This window comes from Archocentrus centrarchus, chromosome 14, assembly GCF_007364275.1.
Source record: "Archocentrus centrarchus isolate MPI-CPG fArcCen1 chromosome 14, fArcCen1, whole genome shotgun sequence".
NCBI lineage: Eukaryota > Metazoa > Chordata > Actinopteri > Cichliformes > Cichlidae > Archocentrus > Archocentrus centrarchus.
Window position 1 is genome coordinate 31,132,318 of NC_044359.1, and position 22,722 is coordinate 31,155,039.

Here is a 22,722-nt window from a genome sequence, read left to right on the forward strand (position 1 = left end):
TTTAGCAGGTTAAAAATGGCCTATGTGGAGATGCAGATTCCTAATTTTCACTCAGCAGATGAACTCTGAATGCTCTCTCTACTTTAATTTTTCATTACAGCCCAGAAAATCCAGTGATGTTGGTGTTGGTGTATAAGATATAAGATAGAGCACATTTTAAAATTCTACTGGCTACAATACAATTTCCCATGTTCTTCCTGCCACATCAGGGAGCTAATAAAATAATGCCTTTATAGCAGACATGTGGCTGAGAGTCTCAATGTGTAGGATTTTACCACTTTGACAGGTGCAGCATTGCTCCCAGCCCCTTATTTAATCCTACTGAAGATTAGGTAGTACTGCCACCCAGTGCTGTGAATTGAAATAAAAGCTTACTTCAATTTAAATTCCACCATTTATAACTTACAAGCAAAACATAACTTTAAATTACTTTAAATTATGTATCCCTTGACAAATATATAGCTTATACTGTGTGCAGACAACTGGGCATGTAAAGAGATTATGAAGAATAGCATAGCTATAGCTCTGTTGTAGCAGAGGTTAATTGTTGACTAATAAAGCACTTTAATAAACATTTAAAATGCCCTTACATTTGCTAGATTATAATGTATAAAGTAGTAACTGTTTGTATATTCGTTATGAGTACTAAATATGGTGTGTGGGTGTAAGGACATTTTCTTTTTTGCAATTCATTTTTACACCTCGTCAGTTTTACTTTCACTTTGGGCTGCTGTGACTCAGATGGTAGAGAGGGTCATCTACTGATCAGGTCGGTGGATCGATCCCTGACCTCTCCAGTCTATATGCTGAAGTACCCTTGGGCAAGATGCTGAACCCCCAAGTTGCCCCCGACACATCCGTTGGAGTGTGAATGTAAATGTGCACTTAGGCATAGATAAAAGTGCTACATGTGACTGGGGGAATGTGACGTGCAGTGGAAAGTGCTTTGAGTGCTCAACTGAGAAGAACGCCATATGAGCACCGACCCTTTTACCATTTCTTTGTCGTTTCTATATCCAATAAGTTAATAACTCTCCCCAGTATGTTTAATGGGAGATTGCTGTTGCAGTCAAGCTTTCCAGCCCTCAACTCAGTTTTGAGGTCATTGGTGTTTTCCTTGTTTGTGTATGACCTTTTTATCAGCTGCCTTTTGCCTGTTTCTTACCTGCCTTGTTGACTGCCTGGTTATTTTATGGCTGTCCTCAGAAATAATAGTAAAAAAACAACTTTTTCACAGAATATGATTATTTGGCATGTAAAAAGTAGGAAAACCTGTAAATGTCAAATGAATGATTACAGCTTACTGGGACACTTAACTAGGACAGAGAAGTCACTAATGCTATTAGAGGAACCAGCCTGAGAAATCAACAGTAAAACAGAAAACATGACCACATAATTTTCTGCCATTATTAGGCACATTGCATGAATTTAATAAAGTGCAAATGATTACAAAATGTCCCTAAGCCTTTTAGAGTGACTCCCCAAACCTGCAGTACAGCTTGTGCAGTGAGAAAACAGACTGCCACTTGATCGGCATGGTGTTCATGAACCCAGAGGCAAGGCTACTAATTATAGGCAAAAGCTGTGATCAACAGTGTTAAAATCAAAAGGCATCCATATGAAGCCACTAATCTTCTCCCCTTTTTTTTGGCCCCGTTTCTTCACACTTTCAGACTACGTACTGAACCATCAATGTGACATATTCACCTAATACGTCTACGTGCAGTTTGGATCGCGCACTCCTGTGTAACTAAACTCTAAATATCTGACTCACTTCCTGAAATCTACACACAATCACAAGGTAACATTGCTCTCATCTCTTTTTCTAGAATAACTGCATCAGATGTTTGCTGAGACCTCCTGGAAGACGACTTCACCTCCCCATCTTCATCACAGAGCAGTTTCTCCCTCTCCTGCTCCCATGTCCACCCTCCCGGGCATCCTACTGTCCTCAATGTCCTCCCATTCATCCTCTAGTCCTTCTCCATCCTGTGATCTGACTGGCTGGTGCATGCGGAGGAGGCGGTACCTAAGGGGCACCAGGAAGAGGGCGGGGTCAGGCATGGGGTGTGGCTGCTGTGGCGATGTCACTCTCTCCTGCGGGACGCAAGCTCTGACCCTCTCCTCTCTTATGCTGACACGAATCCTGTGTCTCTCCTCTGACTGGCTGGGAGAGGCCGGAGGAGGAGGAGACAGGAGCCAGTCCGAGCTCTCCCCTTCACCATCTTCATCCTCCTCATCTTCATCTTCTTCCTCTTCGTCTTCCTTTCCTCTGGCCTCCTCCTCCTCTCTCTCAGCAGCAGACCCACTGCTCTGCTGCTGCTGCTGCTGGAACAGTTTTAAGCGTGCGCTGTGAAGCTCGTGGCAGAGGGTCGTGGTGGTGACATTTTGGCGCTGAAGCTCACGACTCAGCAGTGTGATCTTGTGGCTTCGGCGCTTCAGCTCCTCCAGAAAACGTCGCTCTTCCTCCCTGAGGCTCCTTCCGAGTGCTGATGCCCGTGCCCGGCTGGCCCGCAGCTCCCCCCGTGCAGCAACCATCATGCAGTGCTGTTCCTGTAGGAGTCGCTCTGCAGCATCGCAACGCGCCGCCAGTTCTGCTTCCTCCTCTGTGAAGCACATATGAAAACACAGCATGCATTAGAGTATATACGCACACACAAATGCAGGTTCAATGGATCCTAAAGCTATAAGATATACAAATATACATAACCACTCCCTCAAATCTTTTAATTAATTGTGCTGAAGGTTCTAAAATGTCTTTCAGCTTGACAAGACCAGGGCCTATTAACTTCTCATTAATGATCATGATTGACTACAACTGGTAGCATAAAAAGGATTTGTTTGACAGCACTCATTGGGTTGACCAATACTCAGAACAATGGGAAAGTACAAGGAACTCAGTGGAGATCTAAGAAGGAAAACTGTAGATTTACGCAAGTTGGGAAGGTCTCTTGGAGCCATTTCTAAACAACTGCAGATTCCAAGATCATCAGTTCAAACAATTGTACATAAGTACGAGTTATTTGGATGTGTCACCACTTTCCCAAGGTTTGGAAGAAGACCCAAACTGCCACCCTCAGATGAGAGGAAATTAGTTATGATGTTCAGGAACAACCTAGGAACCACCAAGTCTCACCGTCCACAGTGAAACAAGTTTTACATCGCCATGGACCGAGAGAATGCTGACCAAGAAAGAAGCCCCTGCTCCAAAATTGACACCTTCAAGCTTGACTGAAATTTGCAGCTGCCCACATCGACAAGCCAAATGCCTTCTGGAGAAAAGTTTTGTGGTCAGACAAGACAAAGATTGAGCTATTGGACCACAATGACAAGAGGTATGTTTGCAGGAACTGTCACACATCGTGCTCTGGAGTTGTTTTGCTGCCGGTGGTACTGGTACAGTGCACAAAGTGGATGGAATAATGTAGAAGGAGGACTACCTTCAAATTCTTCAACTTCACCTCAAATCAATAGCTAGATGGTTAAAACTTAGACACAGTTAGGTGTTCCAATTGGACTATATTTAAAAACCAGGTCTATGGCAGGAAACCAACCAGTTTAAATGAACTCTACCAATTCTGCCAAGAAGAGTGGTCAAATGTCCAGCCAGAATAATGCCAGAATCTTGTTGATGGCTATCATCCGTGTCTAGTCAAGGTGCAACAGCTTTTACTGCACTGGCAGTGTATTTGAGATAACTGTCATACTGAAAAATTAAGATGTTGCTAATTAGAAGCTTTCCAGATGGTGTTGCAAGCTGAATCAAAATCTGATGGTACTTTCCTGCATCCATAATTCCATAAATTTTGAAAAGATCCCCAACACTGCTGGATGAAACACAGTTTCAAACCATGACACTCATTGTTGTACATTTCATAAAACCTGTTGCCACTGATTTTCAGTCCAGTTCTTGTGAAATTTGGCATATCCCAGCCTTTTCTCCCTGTTTCACTTTCTTAAGAATGGCTCTTGGCCAAATTTGAGCCAGCTAAAATCTTTAAATATTTTTTGGAAGAGTCGCAAATCTTTATAATCACACATCACATTGCTAACTCAGCTTTACTTGATTAGATTTTAAATATGCAGCTCAAAGTGCTAATAACAAGCCAATATCACCATGTCCTTCCACAAACAACTCACTACAGGGATCTAAAGATATAACCTTTTCTTTCCTTACAACATTGATCTTTTTTAAATGTGACAGGAGTTAACACGGATTTAATTTTGAATCGGGGCATTTACAATATATCATTTGCATTATAGCTAAATCTTCTTTATAATAAAGTACTATAAATACAGACATTTTAAAAACCAAAAAGATTGCCATGTCACTCTAACCCTGTTAATTCTCACTCTTCCTCTGCACATCTCTATTTTTAGATCTCTACAATTATGATATAAAATTTCATCATCTGTCATGTATCATTTTTCCCCTGCTCAGCAAGGGTTTGTAATTTCTTACCTGCTGTGTTTCTGTCGGGAAACCTGGAGTCCAGCTCACAGCTCAGCTCTGCAGGTGAAGAAGAGCAGAAGCACAACAGGCAGGCATGCAGAAAAATATAAGACCGAGGGACACATAATGAGATGGCAGCAGCAGCAGTTCACCTGTAGACTGACCGTGACAGCGCCTTCTCAGGTGTGTGATCTCCAGCTGCAGGCCGGTCAGCATGGCCAGGTGCTCCTGCTTCAGGAAGGCAATGCCTCTCTCCACACTGGCCACCTGCTGCTCGAGCCTCCCGGCATCCATCGCTGAACCCCTGCAGAACCTGTACACAGATGTTGGTAGCTGGTTTGTCTTAGGACCGGCTGCAAGATTTACCACCACAGCTGTTTGCAATAATGTCCCAGTTTGAATGCTGGTATAGAGCAATTAGTTCTATTGCAAACAAATAAAATAGATTATATCACTCAAATATGTTAATCCTCTCATTATTAAGAGTATTTTATATCTTACTGCAATACTAGTGTTATATTACAGCGCGATTCTAGGCATAATCTTCTTCTTGGGTCATTTGACAGTAGCCTGCTTTCATTTAATATTTTCAATTTTTATAAGCCCTCTCATCTCTGCACGTTTACTCACCCACGCTCAGTCTCCATCTGTGGATTTATCACCATCATGGCCTACCGTGATACTGAAGCGATATCCTCTCCAAAGCGTCTGTCATGGATCCCGGTACGGATCTGGCTCTCCTGTCCTTGATGGAGCAGAAACGCAGAAAACAAAAGGCCCGTGCAAACCGTTTAGCCTGCAAAACCACTCGCTTCTTTTTTTTTTTCTGCTCCGGGAGGAGATGGTTCGCTTTCCGAGATTGAATGAATCCTGCTGCAGCCAGAGTCGAAATAACCTCCTCGTAACCTTCTGGTTGTAGGCTACGTGCAGCACGGTGCTGCATCCACAACAAAGCAGCGCGCTGCGAGAAGTTATCAGTGCCACGGAGCAGCGGCAGCAGCGGGAGGAGGAGCTTTGTGAAATTAATTGTAGTGCCGCAGCTGAATGCCTCAAAATTCCTCAATAAGCCCACAATAATCTGTCTATACTAATGTTAGAACTACACTTGTGTATATGACATGAACCAGTGAAGACTGCTGAAAAAAAGGTTTTGAGGTAAAGTATTTGTATTCTTTTAAGAAACTAACTCTCAGTAATTCATGTCAACTAGTCCATGTCCTGTTTTATCGTCTTTTATTTTTCATATCCAACGTGTGCTGCAAAAGAAAGATTTTTTTTTTTAAATGACCAAGTTTTAAAAATACATGTACTCTCTTTAAATTCTAAGTTTTTCTTTTCTTTTTTTTAATGATCAAGAAATAATAAAAAATATTCTGGTTGTTAGCGGGTCTTAAAATGAGATAAAGACAACCTCGGATGAACTACAAAACATGACATATTACATTGCCATCATTTATTTAGCAAAAACTAAACCAAAAATGCAGAAACAGTCCTGTGAAAAACCAAGTACACCCTTCCTGCTTCCACTGGAATGAAGAGGGTAAGTAGCCAGGTGCTGCTAATCAAATGCACTTGATTAACTGATCATCAGCAAGTGTGAGCACATCTATAAAAGCAAAAGTTTAACTTCACAATGTTACAATCTTCTCAAGCATGGATGTCCCAGCAAGTCAGACTCTGCTGGCCTCAGTTAAACTTTAAGGTTCGTGACAGTTGGAAAAAGACTGAACAAGTATGGCTTTGAAGGGTTCCCAGGAGCAGCATGGCTCTAAACAAATCACATCTGGACCAAAGTCCTGTCAAACACAGTGATGGAGGGGTGAGGATCGGAGCTTGGTTTGCAGCCACAGGACCCGGGAGCCTTACAGTCATTGAGTCAACCATGAACTCCTCTGTATACCAAAGTATTCTAGAGTCAAATGTGAGGCCACTTCTCTGACAGCTAACGCCTGGCCCAACTGGTTCATGCAACAGGACAATGATCTCAGGCACACCAACAAATCTGCAACAGAATGGTGGGAAAAGAGAAGAGCCAAGGTGCTGCTGTGGCCCAGTCAAAGTCCAGACCTCTACCTGAAGTCATACAGAATAAGTTATTGCTGCTAAAGGTGGTTTCTACAAGTTTTTGAATCATGGGGCGTACTTTGTTTTTCACATTACTGTAAAGAGACCTGTGAAAGATTTTATTTTCACAGGACTTCATTTTCAGTGACAGTGAAATTCAAATAAAAACTCCGTAATGTGATTCATTAGCAAGTTAAATATGTTATTGATTTGTTAGTACAAGCTGCATTTCATATTTGTACTTTATTAAGGTTGTGTCAGTTTTTACTGCACTGCTCAGTCAATTGTGAGGCATCAAAAAAAAAAATTATAAGATGATATGTTAATTATTTAAAACCCTAATCCCACAGCCAAGGGCAGAGGAGAGTCAGGTGTGTTATCATTTGTGTTTATTTGTATTTATTTGGCAAAAGAAGAAACCATCCAAAGAAAATTTTGGTATTTTTAAAAAATGGTCCCTATTTTCTGATCTGCTCTTTTGCTCTTTAGCATCCATGGGAATTACATTGCAGCTGTTTCCTAGTTATAGCATTCTCATTCAACATATACTGACTGAAAATATTTTTCAATCCTTTTCTCCTTTTGTTAGACCAAAAATGATGGAATAATATATCCTGTGTTTAAAGTTACTAAAATTCCTCTTTTCCTCCTGCCTGGCAGCTCCGTCTTCAACATCCAGTATATCCACTATCCCTCCTCTGCACACGTCCAAACCATCTCAGCCTCGCCTCGAACTTTGTCTCTGAACCGCTCAACCCGAGCTGTTCCTCTGAGGCACTCGTTTCTAATCCCATCCATCCTGGTCAACCCCAATGAAAATCTTAGCATCTTCAGCTCTGCCTCCTCCAGCTTGGCCTCTTGTTTTGTTTGTTTGTTTTTATTTTTTTGTCAGTGCCACCATCTTCAAACCATACATCACAGCAGGTCTCACTGCCATCTTGTAAATCTTCCCTTTCCCTCTTGCTGCTGTCCCTCTGCCACACCCCCGACACTCGTCTCCACCCACTCCACCCTGCCTGCACTCTCGTCTTCCCCTCTCTTGTGCACTGTGTGTCGCTTTAAACGGTTCACCCCAGGTATTTAAACTCATCTACCTTCATTACCTCTGCTCCTTGCATCATCACAGTTACACCTGCCTCCCCCTCCAAACACATGTATTCTGTCTTGCTTCTACTGACTTTCATTCAGGGTATACCTCCACCTCTCCAGGCTTTCTTCCACCCTCCCTGCTCTCACTATTGATCACAATGTTGTGTGCAAACATCATACTCCACACAGACTCCTGTCTGACCACATCAGTCAACCTGTTCAACCTGTCAGTCCCACCCCCACCTTGTACCCGTCTGTCCCTCCTACAGAACACTGATTGTCACATCTATTCTTAATCCAGCTTCAACAACTCTTTCTCACAGCTTCATTGAATGGCTCATCAACTTTATCCATCTGTACTTGCTCTGCCTTCACCCTTGTATAAAACCGCAGAGGGATTCAGTTTAATATTATGTCTGACAAATGACAAATGTAAAAGCCTTAAAACCAGTTTAGCTGTTTAAACTTATTTTTTATTTGACACCAACAGTAACTCTTTATTCTGTTAAAATCATCTAATATAGCACAAATACATCACCTAAAAGTCTTAATCGTAATACTTGTTTGATAAACAATAACACTTAAAACCCTTTATTCTTCAAAAAAACCAAAAACCACCATTAAGTTTAGGTAGCTTACATTTTCTCTGTAGTGCTCTGAAACATAATGGTTATAGAAGGCACACCTTGATATCTGTGCAGCATAATCTGGCCATAAATACATTATTTTGTTGTCATCTGTTTCCTGTGAAATGGTTGAGAAGGCTCAGACGCTTCTGGCTGCACCTCTGTTTCTCACTCATGCTGGGGAGGGGAACGGGCTTACTGTGCGGAGAGACCTCGTAGTAAGGACAGACTTTTAGATGAGCAGATATTGGAGGGATGTCAGCCATATGCCACGAATCCACTGAGGAGAAGAGATGACTGAACTCCCAAACCTGGAGAGAAACGAGAGCCGAGTCAGGAGAAGAGAGAAGGAGGAACGGTTATCATAGTTTTTTATATCTCACAGGCTTGGCTCTCCACTTGGTTCCCCCGTGCAAATAGGTTTTCTTCTCCCAGCGGAGAGTGACCATCCCTCTTTCCTGAAGCAGAGACGAGCACACCTGCCTCATCAGGCGGGACACCAGGGCAAGCTGGAAGAGGGACAGGCTGTCCAGGAAACTGGCCATGTGGCACAGCACCTCGTAGGGAAGAGAGCTCAGAGAGTTCCCACTTCCTTCTCTGCTCGCGGGTGAATTGTCGCATACTGAGGCTTCAAATGTCGGACGCAAGTTAAAACTCCTCAGCTCCTTACTGTACGGGGAAAAAGGAGACTGGATGGAGATACAAATAAAAACAAGACTAGAGTAAAGAAAAGCAAATGTTCTGGTGAAACACTTGGCTTGTGAAGCAGGTATAAAAATTGCATATAAGCAACTTTTAAGGCAAAAATAGATGAGTTTCATTGCAAATAACCAAATCTGGACGGAAGAATATGAGTCGTGCTCACTTGAAGGTGACGGTAGCTTTATGTGTGGAGGGATGAAACCTCCTCTGACTGTAGGTGCACCCCAGATATGCGAGGGGGCATCTCTGCTCAAACCAACCACTCAGACACGTGTGGATGTCACTGTGCACGTTCCTGGAAAAGGAGATGGTAGCATTTATGCATTCCTTACACACACCCAGGCCGTTCATATACATGTGTTTTTAGCAGAAAATAACATGTTCAGCCACAGTTACTGAGTTCCGATTGAGATTTTGACACTTAGTACTTTTTACACAGACACCTGACATGTGTGGCGAACTCTCTGCGGTGGAACGTGTGACCGCAGAGGAAGGTGAAGACACAGCTGGCTCTGTTGTGTCTGCTGTTCACACTCTCCACTTGCAGCTGCAGATGAAGCTTCAGCGGTCTGTCCACCATCACCTCGGCCAGGGTCGTCTTCCCTTTAAAAGGAGCCGAGCGGAACGAGTGAGTCTGCGTTCCCACATCGATGTAGAGCCCATCATATGCTTTAGACTCGCTGATCTGTGGGGAAACCACTCAGTCACAATAACACATTAACTGCGAATCACATAAAGGTTTTCAGGGCTTCCTAAACCTTTTGCTAAACTCTTTCCATACTTGTACATTTTTTACCTTGTGACCCATGACCTCCTGCTCAGCGTACCCCAGTAGGGTAGTTGCTGCTTCATCACTGAACCATTCATCTTCTTTGACCTCGAGGTCTGACGTGTCCACACCACGAGGTTCGGTCTTAACCCGTGCAGCCGTGTCATAGAGGTGAACTCGCCGTCTGTAGTGGTAGCTGTCAGGGACCTTTCAGGAAGACAAATGTCACGTTACAAGATGAGAGTGAAGCTTTTGCAAATTCTTACGTGAGGCTTTTTGATGCTGACGGTTATGTTAAAGCTGGAATGTATTTGTCAGTATAACTGACTCTGTTTAAAAGGCTGCTAAAAGTTGAAAAGACTGGATGTGCTTTGACAGGATTACGCAAGAATACACAATTCTCATGACAAATTAGTGCCTCTATTGTTTTCTCTGAGACTCTCACTGGTTTGAAGTGGGTGGAACTCATTTAGAAAACAATGATTATACCGCGCATAAATCAGGCTACACTTGAATCAAATGCAGGTACCCACTTTAGACTTGTGATAAAAGGTTCAGGTATTGGGCGCTGCCCACGCTGGAGGGGGACAACAGTTCATGGCTGTATCTCCACTGACTCCACTGTGTGAATGTGCCTCTACAGTCACTTCTACCTAAAAGCTAAAGCTTCTGTGCGAACGCACTACCCGTAGGTTAAATATAAATGCACCGGGCATTTATAAGCTGGAACGTCCAGTAAGGCAGACAAATGTAGCTTCATCACCTTGAATGAGCGCAGTGTCTGGACTGGAATAGGCTCCAGGCTGCCGTACACAAAGTCTTTATCCCTTGGGGTACAGGCCTCGATTTGCCCAAAGGCCAGCAGCATGCGGCCATGATGCACCAAGTACATGTTGTACTCATGTGGCGTGAGCTCCTGCCCCAGACGGTCCATCACCCCCTCCTGCCACGGGGCCAGCCCAGTCTTACTTGTGTCTGGTGGGGGGCAGTTTTTGGCTGCAGCAGAGCTGTCTTTCTCTGCGTCTCCGTGGTCCTGCCTCTCAGCCCCGTTTGGATTTCTGCCACTCTGGGTTTTCTCCTTCTCTCCAGGTTTTGGGTTTTGCTTGGGTTTGTTCAGGTTTTCCTGAGCGGCCTCACAGCCGCCTTTCTCCATGCTGAACATCATCTCAAACAGGTTGTATTTGTCTATGTTGATACCTGAAACTCGCAGAGCACTGTTTGGTACAGTCTCTGCAGCAACAATATGCTCACAGGAGGTGTTTTTAAGAAGTCCTGCAGAGAAAAATCCATTAAAGTCACCAGAGAAAGAAAGAAACTGAATTTTTAACATATACTTTTGAAATTAGTTGAAATGTGTTAGTTTATTCCAGAAATACCACATGCTAATGATGGTTTTCTTATTAAGGATTTATTTATCACAAATCAATTCTTAGAGCACTTGAAACATGGCTTTAAATCTCACTGAAATCAATTTATTTTTCTTAAGGTGTCTCATAAAATAAAATTTCATTTTCACAGTTTTTCAGGGAAACGTATTTTTTAGGGGAAACATCTTTAGAAAAGCATCACCATTTTTTACCTTCACTGGTATCTTCGATTACACCGTCATTGACAAACCCTCCGACTGCTGCTTCCTCTTTCATCTCATCACGTATTTCCTCCTCTTCTTCCTCCATCAGCTCCGGATACAGCGGCTTCATTTTTAGACGGTTGTAAAGGTCTGCCTGATCAACCAGGGCCATGGCAAGATCCAGAGCCTCCTCGTGTCCCTCACTTTCCTTCAACAAGTTGTCATTCAGGGCTTTGTGGCTATGTGGGTTTGTGTCATCAGTTGGCCAGCGGAGCCACTCCATGGTGCAGCACACCACGCTGGCCGGGCACACCTGCAGGTGAGCTGCCTGTGAGGAGCGAGGCAGGTGAACAGGGCAGCCGTACGCCGCATTGATGCAGGGCACCCTCACATTAGGGCAGAGCAGCAGGTGATCCTCTTCTTTGCACAGGTGGAAGAGAGCGCCGCAAAGCAGGCGGCAGGGGGTGACCGCGCAGCACACAGAGACCTCCACCCGAACCCTGCAGCGCCGGCTGTAGCAGGTATCACAGTGGACATGCTGCCGTGCCCTGGACGCCCGAGAACGGTGACTCTGATTTGGGTGAGAAAATAAAAAGAGAAGCCAACCATGAAGCAATGATTAAAGACATATTATTGCACTACCAGGTCACCCAGGTCAGAAGTAACATTTTTCTATGGTTCATAAGTTTCTTCTGTTTGAATTCTGGTGCTATGGTAGGCATCATTTTGGAGTTAAGACCAGTGTTACAGAGCTCCCAGACCTGATCGGAGGGGGAGGGGGGTCAACCCTGAGCATGGCTGGCTTTTAAAACAACACCCAGACCCAAAGGTGAGAACCTGTTTATAATCTCTTCATTGGTCAGAGGATCATGGGCGAAAGCAGTGACCTGGAGTCATTTAAATCTGAACATATACTTAAATCTGAGCTACCGGGAAGGGGCTGGATTGGTGGGTGGAAGTCAGAGGGGTGTATGTAATATATATGCATTATTATTTCCATCATTATCACCATACAGCAACAATAATATCATAATATTACACTATATTGATTCATTATTAACATAGAGCGTTAATAAAATAGTCATTTGTGAAGATAAGCAACAGTACCAGCTAGGCTATATGATTAACTAGTCCATATATAAGGTATTATAATAATGAGGGGAGGATAGTGAGAAAGTAACATTAGCAGTGGATATATAGAATCATAAAACACAACAGTGATCTAAAGCTGAATACTGCGTATGTATGTACCATTTGTTATCTACGAGTATATATAGTATATACAGAAGTATTACCTAGACACACGCACACACGCACAGACACGCAATGCTTGTAACCAGAATGAGCTGGATTGAGAGTAATCTCATTATCTCATTATTTAAATGTCTAATTTAATGAAATATTAGAGTGGAGTCAGATGATATAGTTTTATGTTCAGTGTTTCCAGACGACCTTCAGGTTTTGGTTTTTGTAAAGCTGAAAGTTTTAATTGGGGAATTTTATTTTTGACAGGGATGAATTAATAGATTCAGAAATTCATTTTAGTTGTAACTGACGTTTTAACTGGCAGGTTAGTCCAGCGGTTTAAATCCTCTTGCACTGATTTAAGCAGGTTGAATAACTCTGTCAGCTGAGGGGGAAATATTAATGCCCACTGTAATTAATATTGCCTGTGTAAAGCTAATAGGGTGATGAATATTCAAATCTTTTAAAGTGAATAATTTTACATGCTGCACCTTTAAGGTATAAAGATGTTAAATCTTTGATCTGTAGGGTAGAAAAAGTCTGACTCACCATATCAACAGGACTTTGGCTGGTTTTCTAACACTGGAAGAAAAATACAGAAAATGTTTATGATTACACATGTTTGAATATTTCTGTGACATCATCCCAACACTGAATATTATAGGCCAGTAAAAGCCACATTTGTGACGTGAGATCCCTGGAAAAAATAAATAAAACTAAAGCTGGAGTTACTTGTGATCCATCATCACTGCTCACATACAGTATGTCAGACTGTTATAGCCAAGTTAACCAAAGACTGAGCAAAATGAACAGAAACAAAGAATTGTATTAATGCATCCTATTCATAACATGTTCATGCTCCGTTCAGCTTGCAGTCCATCCAAGATTGTTGAGACATTCATTCAAATCCACAAATGTGTTTCTGTGTTTTTGTCTCCATAAAAGGGCAGGAAAGCTCCGCAGCTCCGGAGAGCAGGCTTTTCAGTACCAAAGTTCATGGTGATCAGTCCAGTAGCTGCTTAAATATGTTAGAGGTGATCAATAGACAGTGATTACTACCCTTAGCCATGACCTGAGCATCCATCTATTTTCTAAACCAACCCAGAGTTGCGGAGGAGGTGCTGTAAGGAGATGAGGTACACCCTGCACAAGATGCAAAAGCATGCAGACTCCACACAGAGAGGCCCCGGGCAACCTGCGGAATCGATCCCAGAACCACTGTCTACGAGGCGACAGTGCTAACCACTGCACCACAATGCCACCCTGATCCGAGAATGCCTTAAAAAAAATTGGTGGAACATCTGGAAAAAACATAATAGAGGTAACAATAGTTTCCCACTTTAGATTAACCCGAACCACCCAACAACCAGCAACACAAGAAGACAAAAAAGTTCTGGGTAGCATTTCTACATTGATGCCACAGCTTTTGCTCTCCCTTCATTAAGCATAAAACAAATATTACTTGTCTCTGCGGCAGTTTTGTAGGCACACACAGAGTGAGCTGTGTCCTGTGTGGCTGTAAATCTCGACAAGTGCAAGTCAGGCGAGCACTTAAACCAGCTGAAATAGTTCACTTCTACACGTTTATTACTTATCCGAGCAATTTCATCGCCCTCCTTTCAAATTAGAGATTAACCCAGATAATATCAGAGGATTTTAGCTCATTCACAATGGGATCAAACCTTCCAGGTGAATATCTTACCAGGTGGCCACCACGGACGCGCTGTTTTGTCTCTTTGGTTTTATAACGTTGCTTTCTGTCCCTGTGCTCTTTGAACTGGTGGGTTATAATTAGCCAAGCAGCCCCAAGCAGGTTCACAAGGAGGAATAACTCCCCACTCAGCTTCTCACTATTGCTGCAGCAAATTCAAGCCACAGCTACCAAACTTTCTACCAGACTTCCTATCTCCATACTCTGGGGCTGAGTTTACGTGGCTGAGAACAAGTTTGTTGGTACAGAACAAGGAGTTCAACCTCCGCTGGAATAACTGCAGCTAAATCCACTTAAACTGTGTTTTGACAGCACTCAGATCTCCACTAGAGGACACTATTTGGATATTAAACAATCTCCCCCTTTGTTTTGCTGCATGCAGAATGAAATCAATCGTCAACAGCAGCACAATATGAGTGAGAGTGAAGTTGAGGCAGACTTCTTGAAGTAAGGGTCCGAGACGGCTGGTAACCCAAACCATGTTTCTGACCACCCGTGTAACATTTCAGTCAGTACCCAGCTCTATTTATAACACACACACACACACACACACACACACACACACACACACACACACACACACACACACACACACACACACACACACACACACACACACACACTTAGTCTTTAAAAGCAAGAGAGCAAGGAGTTTCTCTCCTTTCAAACTTAAGGGTCTAATTCACTCTTCCCTTTGAATCTTACACCCCGGGACTCTGGTGATATCCTGTCACAGTCTGTTTACATGCATCGGGCTCAGACTGATCCTACTGAGAGATTAAAAGTTTCCTCTCTGTTTGCAAGGCAGACCTGCAGCTTCAGAAGCCTGGCAACAGAAGAGCTTAAAAATGGTATGATTTTATTTTTACAGCTGTATGATGAACTGTTATTTTAAAACGCTGATGTTGATTTTTTTCTTGAGCAGCCGAATAGTTGTTAAAATTCTTGCAGTCCTCACTGTTTTGACAGTATCATATGAGGTGCATTATGTTTGTCAGCTGTTCGCTGAACCTGTATGCTGTTTGCGCCTTTATTGAGCTGTCCTTATTCTTTCATGGTTGGCTCCTCTATTTATTTTCTCATCCAAATCAGAGTCACCGTTCTCGGGCATCCAGGGTGCGAAACCACCTCCACTGTGATACCTGCTACAGCCGGCGCTGCAGGGTTCGGGTGGAGGTCTCTGTGTGCTGCGCGGTCATCCCCTGCCGCCTGCTCTGTGGTGCTGTCTTCCACCTGTGCAAAGAAGAGGATCACCTGCTGCTCTGCCCTAATGTGAGGGTACCCTGCATCAATGCTGAGTACGGCTGCCCGGTCCAGCTGCCACGCTCCTCACGGGCAGCTCACCTGCAGGTGTGCCCGGCCAGCGTGGTGTGCTGCTCCATGGAGTGGAACCGCTGGCCGGCCAATGATGCCCATTCTTTCCCCACCACAGAGCTGCATGAAAACCTGCTCAGAGAGAGAGAGCAGGGAGGGTGTCTCGACCTGGCTCTGGCTTTGAAAGACCAAGACCGCCTGTTTAACTCCATGAAGATGAAGAAACTGTTCCCAGAGCTGATCCAGAGTGTGAAGGAGGAGGAGAGGGAGGAAGAGAGGATAGAGGAGGAAAGGAGGAAAGACAAGGAGAAGAAGAAAAAGGCCATCTTGGAGAAGGAGGCAGCAGAAAGGGAAGCTGCAAAACAAGCCAGTCAGCTCGCCTGGGAGTCTTTTAACATATTCAATCTTAATACCCCTGATGACAATGAGGATGAAGAGGATGAGGATGAAGAGGTTGAGGTTGAAGTTGAATATGAACAGGGGCTCACACAGGAGGAGAGAGAGGCTCTTGCAAGGGCAACAGAAATAGAAGCTGGTAATCTAGAAAGCTACAACGCCTGGGAGCGAATGTTCAGTATGGAGATGGGTGGCTGCAGGGAAGCTGAAGGGACAGCTGTGGCCGGCAGAGGAAGGGGACTGTCTGAAGGGAGGGGGAAAGGCTTGAGCACTGTGATGGAAGAAAATACAGCAGATACCTGTGTAGGTGCAACAGCATCAAACACCTGCAAACTGCTGACCGGTGCTCTGAATCGGAGGAAGAAGTTTGCATATGAACGCATAGAGCCAATGAAGATCATCACTGTGCGGACTTTTAAAGTCCCGACCAGCTTTTCTGCCAAGCAGGGCCGCATCCGCAACCCTGGTTTCTACAAAAGAGAGAGCAAAGCTGTGGATACCAGTGACCTAGGGGTGGTGCCAGAGGACATGCCAGTCTGGGAGGAAGTTCAGGTGAGGCAAAGAAATTCAACCTCCTTGTACACTTTTAGGAAAATGCCATCTTTACACCTCCAAAGGTTTTGTAAAAGTCACAGCAGAAACAAGAAATGAACACAGCAGTGACACATCTTCTTTCCAAATGCGATATTCCCGACTTATTAGCAAACAGATTCTTATTGTTCATGTAACCAGAAAAACAGCAATGCTGGAGTTCAGTTGAATGAGCAATACAGTCAGTTCTCTCCAGGCTCAGTCCAAAGACACGCATGCTGGAGTAATTAAGTATTCTAAACTGGGTATGGTTGGGAATGTGTGTGTGTGTGTGTGTGTGTGTGTCTTATGGCAGCTGGGTTAGGCTTCACCAACCTCACAATGTTGAATCATAACCTTGAATTGGATAATGGCTCAGAAAGATTGATAGATATTCATTTGATCCACTGAGACTCTAAGAAAATTAATTGTATCCCCATAAAATATTTAATATTCTCTCAGGTCAGTTACAATGTTTCAGTTTATATCTATTTTCATATTTACTTTTTTCAGAAGGTTCCAGTGCCAGAACACAAAATAAAATAAAATAAAATAAAATAAAATAAAATAAAATAAAATAAAATAAAATAAAATTACTTTAGTTATGTGAACAGGCTTTGAGACCATTGGTTTTGAAATAAAATCAATAATTTTGAGAGTGTGTCCTTCTTTGTGCTGCAAGACAATATTAGAATGAACGTTTTTACATTTTATCAGCAGTGTGAGAAACTTTATTTTGTGCTCTCGAGCAGGAAATATACTCTGACCTCTTTCTTGTACTTTCTTATAGACTGTAGTATGTTGAGACCATTTGTGTTATGCTTAATATATGAGATTCGTGTTTGCATTTCTTTTAAGAGAAAAAAATCAGAGTTATTGCTTAAATTATCTATCATGGTAGTTTAATGCTCACAAGTCACAGCTACACAGCTGAGAAATCCTCACATGGTGTTGTCTGATTGGCTGCTCAGGCCTCTCTGCTGTGCTCCCTGGAGAAGGAGCAGAGAGGTCACCTCATTGCGGAGAGCGTGTGCACAGACGGTCTCTTAACAGATGAAGGCACGCAGACCTACAGCTTCCTGTCCACTCCTTTCCGGAGAAATACATCGCTTGCCGACCTGACGGCTGGAAAACTGCTGGAGCTGCACCTTCAGCTGCAGGTGGAGAGCGTCACCAGCCGACATCACAAGGCCAGCTCCGCCTTCACCTTCCTCTGCGGACACACCTTCCAGCGCAGAGAATATGGCAAACATTATAAGTGAGCTTGCTGTCATTTTCAATGAAATATTTTGTTTTGCATTATTTAAAGAGATTAAGATCTTAACAGGAAATATTTAAAGCAGAGAAATGAAAATTGCCCTCATGTTTATGTATTCTGCATAGATTCACTGGCCCAGTCTGATTTGTCTTTAATGCCCTAAACTCTACCTGTCCTGCATTACAGTGGGATGAAAGTAATCTGTTTCTAATAAATGATATTCTGTCATATGCAGGAACGTCCACAGTGATATCCAGATGGGTATAAACGGGTGGTTTGAGCAGAGATGCCCGCTTGCGTACCTGGGATGCACCTACAGCCAGAGGAGATTTCAGCCTTCCACATACACAGCAACCGTGAACTACAAGTGAGCCAAATCATATAGTTTATCTTAACATAAAATCTAAAAATACAACAGTGGAAAACAGGAAAATGCAGAATTGTAAACAAATTTAGCTCTGAGCTGGGGGCTAAAGCCTACTGGGGGGTACAGGTACATATAGTAGCTATTTTTTCTGTGGTCTCCACATTTTAACTGCACTGCATCCCAGTTAAATTGCAAGATAATTAAAAGTGATTGCAATTATCTTATGAGCTTTATGATCATCTAAAAAAAGGAATTCCAGATTTATCCAATTGAGAGTGCATACACAAATGCTCACAAACTTCAATAAACTAAATCAGTGCCATTAAGAAGAGTGGGCCAAAATGTCTCCACACCGAAGTGAGAGACTGATGGTCATACAGAAAATGATTACTTCAAGTTATTGCTGGTTCTACAAGCTACTGAATCATGAGGTGTACTTTGTTTTTCACTGCATAAAGTCCTGTGAATCCTTTTTCTTTTTTCATATGACTGTATATAAAGTGGTCTGAGGTGCTTTACATGTAAATCTGCAATAACTGTTTTTTGTCACTTGGGGGCAGCAGAAACACAGTCGAACTGAAAAGCCAACTCTTGCACACAGTTACCTGTTCACACATCCAGCAGATGCAGAGCACAGTCAGCAATATTTACACTCATGTTTTGGCTGCTTTGTTTAATATTTGCTCCTCTTGGATATTTGTAGTTTCTTCCAGCACATGAATATGTGAATATGCTGACTGTGACTTTAGCTGTTCAGTGCTTCACTGTTTTAATTAAATGGGTACTCTTTTCCTGTATGGCGCTGAACAAGAAGTGAAATTCTGCAGATAAAAATCTAATACTCTTTCAAAGACCACAGTTTCATCTGTACTTTCAGTGAGGATCTAGGCTGCTTCAGCCTGATTCCCACCATCCCCGTTTACTTGGGCGACACTTCTCAGACGTCCAGGAGCACAGGTGCCTCCTCCAGCTTTACTCAGAGGACAAGAGGCAGTCGAGCAGGAGGAGGGGACGACTCGCTGAGCTCGCTTCCTTACGAGGTGCTGTGCCACGTGGCCAGTTTCCTGGACAGTTTTTCCCTGTCCCAGCTGGCTTTGGTGTCCCGCCTGATGAGGCAGGTGTGCTCCTCTCAGCTGCAGGAGAGAGGGATGGTCACCCTCCACTGGGAAAGGAAGACCTACTCACATGGAGGAGCCAAGTGGAGGGTGAAGCAGAGGGTAAGCTTGGAGCCAAGTTCACAGGACTGACAGTGGATTATAGTCACAATGTAAAACATTTATATTTGGAGATAAGGTGAGAATACAACATGAAGGAAGACAATATGAGGTAAGAGTTCAGGATTGGTTTTGGGTTAGGGCCACACAGTCAGATTATTTATGGTGCATTACACATTAATGATCTTGGTGTTGTCACACAGAAGCCTTGCACTGATACTGAACACGTGGTGCTACATTTAGATTTAAAAGAGTACAATTTCTACAATTAGTTTAGAAAATACAAAGACAGCACTGATGTTTCTAAACTGTTAAAGGCCCAAAGAAGTAAAACATGTAGTATTGCTCATAGGGGGTCGTTTTGACTGTTGGGTTTTCTCTGTATTATTGTAGGGTCTTTACCCACAATACAAAGCGCCTTGAGGCAACTGTTTGTTGTGATTTGGCGCTATATAAATAAAATTGAGCTGAACTGAGTATTTCACACCAAAAACAAAAAGTCGGTGAATAAATGAAATTTAATGAAATGTTGTCAACAGGAATCTTGTTCTCTGACCCCATCAATCATCAATCACCAGATAATTTACAGCTGAAAAAGAACAGTTCAAAGAAATCATAAAAAGCCCCAAATTATTCGTGCCCACGATGAGTGGATGTAAATGTCTCACCACAGCTGTGTGTAATGGTCACTTGGAAGGTGGCAGCATACAGGCAGGGTACAATCTCATCTAAATATAACTGACACAACTTCAGCTGTTTTATGTTAAAGAGAACGAATAAAATTAGAAATTTAATTGCTTCTCAATTTGAAAACGCAAACAGAGGAAAGTTAAAGTCTGCAAATCACCTCATTGTATTAACTGCTGTGATAGCCAATCTGGTCAACCAAAGAAACATTTAGTGAGCAGATCAAACTTAGAGTATTAGATTTGAACATGTTTCTCCAAATAACATCCTTGGAGTCAGGACTGGATATTCAGTTACATCTCCATCTCTGTTCATCACTGCAGGTCTGGCAGTTCAGTACCTTGTTCTCTCCGGTGGATACTTGGTGCTTCCAGGAGGGGCCGCCCATCTCAGAGCATATAAAGGTGTGTCCTTACTACGAGAGGGAGTCCAGGATGGAGAAGATTCATCTGCCACATTTTCGAGAAGAAACCCAGACCAACACAAGCTGCAAAGCTCCCACTCTGGTTACCTTGTTCCAGCAGAAGAGGATCCTGATGTAGTTCATTATAAACATCTGCTTTGGATTTTTATTGCATGTTTTCCCCTCTATTCCTATTATTCCTGCCACTACAGTTCTCTTAAAAAATACAGGAGAAAATGACATTAAATATAATATTAGAGCTGATGGCAGTAACATTAGAGATTAGTTCTGGTGTCACATATAATTAAAAAAAAAAAAAAGGTCAGAAGAGCACTGAAGTTAATTATAATTAAAAGAATTAAATTACTCCAGACCAACTGCCCAGATAAGAATCAATGGCGACCTTTCAGCCCCTTTTGTACTAGAACGGCTGCCCAATCTCCCCGATTCTTTTTGCACTATTCATTGAACCCTTGGGACAACTAATTAGACAGTGAAGGCAAATTAAGGGAGTGTCAATAGCAGGGGTGGAACACAAGGTGGCAATGTTTGCTGACAATGTGCTGGTCTACATGGAGGAACCAGAGAAATCATTTATAGACTTAATGTCCATGCTAAAAGAATTTGGAAAGCTATCGAGCTATAAGTTAAATATTACAAAAACACAAGTTATGACTTTGAACTTCACAGCATCAATAAACTTGAAGGGCAAATTTAGTTTAAAATGGGAAGCCGAGGGAATAAAATACCTAGGAGTAATGGTGACTAAAGATTTGTCAGCTCTATTACAGGCTAACTACGAACCTGTATCTCTGAAGATAAAGGCAGATTTACACAGATGGAGCCTTGTTCAGTATTTAAGCCTGAATTCCAGAATAAATGCAATTAAAATGATAGTGCTCCCAAGATTGCTGTACCTATTTAGAACTCTCCCAGTTGAGGTGCCAGCCGCACAATTCAGGGAATGGGACAGGCAGATATCCCGGTTTATCTGGCAAGGGAAAAAGCCAAGGATCCGCTATAGAACCCTACAACTAAGTAAGGAAATGGGTGGCATGGCTCTCCCATGCCTTAAGTACTATTTTTATGCATCCCAGCTGGCCCCACTTTTGTATTGGTGTAACGAGGATTATAGGGCCAGGTGGAAGGAAATTGAGTCTAAAATGTTGGCTGGATTTCTTTTACAGGCCTTGATTGGTGACAGAGGGCTGGTGGCTCAATTGGGGGAGATAAATTGTTGGATAAGCCTAACGTTAAAATTTGGAGGAATGTGGTCAATCTGACACGAATTGAAAAAATGTTGTATTTGTTCAGATGGTGTGCATTTGATATAGAATTCCCTCCCAACTGTGACTGCACCTTTAAATCCTGGATAAAAAAGGGTATCACAACCTACCTCACATTAACAGAAAATAATATTTTTCATAGCTTCCAGTCTATGCAGAATAGATATGGCCTAAGGAAAGAGGACTTTTACAGATATCTTCTGGCATGCCACATCTTCACTACAAACTGCAAAACCACGGGGTTTACAGGAGTTGAATCAGAGTTTTATAAGATTCTAGCATCTGCATATAACTCAAAGACAAAGAAATTGATTTCCAGAATATATACTGCCCTGTTCATAACAGAGAAAGATAACACTCTGTATATAAAACAAAAATGGGAGGAAGAAGCAGCAGTTGCCATTCCAGAGGAAACCTGGGGGGATATTTGGAGTTCCCAGTGGTCTTCCACCAGCTCCCCATTTTGGAGAGAACGTAATAAGGTATTTCAAGACTCCAGCCCAGGATAAACACAGAAACATGACAGGGATATGTTGGAGACAGTGTGGTACAGGAGAAGCCAATCATTACCACTTGTTCTGGGATTGCCCCAAATTGAGTACCTACTGGAAAGAAATCCATAAAACTTTGGTTTTTGGAACTGAAATACCATTTGATTTTGTGACGCTCTATCTTGCTGATGTCACTATTCTGAAACAGAAAATGGACAGGAAACTATTACGGGCCCTTCTAGTGGCGAGCAATAAAAATATTACAAGAAAATGGCTAAACCCAACCCCCCCTACAATAGATGGCTGGTCAGATACTACTTTTGAAATATTCAAGATGGAAAAATTAACCTACACCCTGAATATGCAAAGAAATAAATTCTACCGAATTTGGAACAGGTGAATAACATATGTAATCCCATTTAGTGCCGGGTTTCTCTAACCTCTCTCTTTCTCCATCCCAACTGGTGAAAGTTGCATTACTGCACCCCCCCCCCCATCTCTTTATGT

The 22,722-nt window shown here is 42.7% G+C and overlaps 3 protein-coding genes across 4 annotated transcripts; 1 reads left to right on the top strand and 2 right to left on the bottom strand.

The window, feature by feature from the left end:
• Nucleotides 1-1,427: 1,427 nt before the first annotated feature.
• On the bottom strand, nt 1,428-5,387 carry ccdc92bb (coiled-coil domain containing 92Bb). Of its 2 annotated transcripts, none has more exons than XM_030746696.1 (4): nt 5,129-5,387; nt 4,618-4,766; nt 4,463-4,510; nt 1,428-2,606 (listed from the first exon to the last, which is right to left on the bottom strand). In XM_030746696.1, the coding sequence occupies exons 2-4, from the start codon at nt 4,745-4,747 to the stop codon at nt 1,891-1,893; spliced, it is 894 nt and encodes a 297-aa protein (XP_030602556.1). In that variant the 5' UTR covers nt 4,748-4,766; nt 5,129-5,387; the 3' UTR covers nt 1,428-1,890. The 2 variants fall into 2 exon arrangements, with proteins under 2 accessions (XP_030602556.1, XP_030602555.1); XM_030746695.1 differs by having other exon boundaries at nt 5,084-5,387.
• Nucleotides 5,388-8,339: 2,952 nt separating this feature from the next.
• LOC115792195 (F-box only protein 40-like) lies at nt 8,340-13,092 on the bottom strand. The gene is made up of 8 exons (XM_030746636.1): nt 13,068-13,092; nt 11,283-11,844; nt 10,467-10,975; nt 9,731-9,910; nt 9,378-9,619; nt 9,098-9,229; nt 8,616-8,901; nt 8,340-8,543 (listed from the first exon to the last, which is right to left on the bottom strand). Exons 1-8 carry the CDS (start codon nt 13,068-13,070, stop codon nt 8,340-8,342), a joined length of 2,118 nt encoding a protein of 705 aa, XP_030602496.1. The 5' UTR covers nt 13,071-13,092.
• Nucleotides 13,093-14,927: 1,835 nt separating this feature from the next.
• Nucleotides 14,928-20,637, top strand: LOC115792193 (F-box only protein 40-like). Its single transcript, XM_030746633.1, has 6 exons — nt 14,928-15,080; nt 15,322-16,491; nt 17,481-17,767; nt 18,003-18,134; nt 19,012-19,351; nt 20,359-20,637. The coding sequence occupies exons 1-6, from the start codon at nt 15,078-15,080 to the stop codon at nt 20,575-20,577; spliced, it is 2,151 nt and encodes a 716-aa protein (XP_030602493.1). The 5' UTR covers nt 14,928-15,077; the 3' UTR covers nt 20,578-20,637.
• Nucleotides 20,638-22,722: the final 2,085 nt, after the last annotated feature.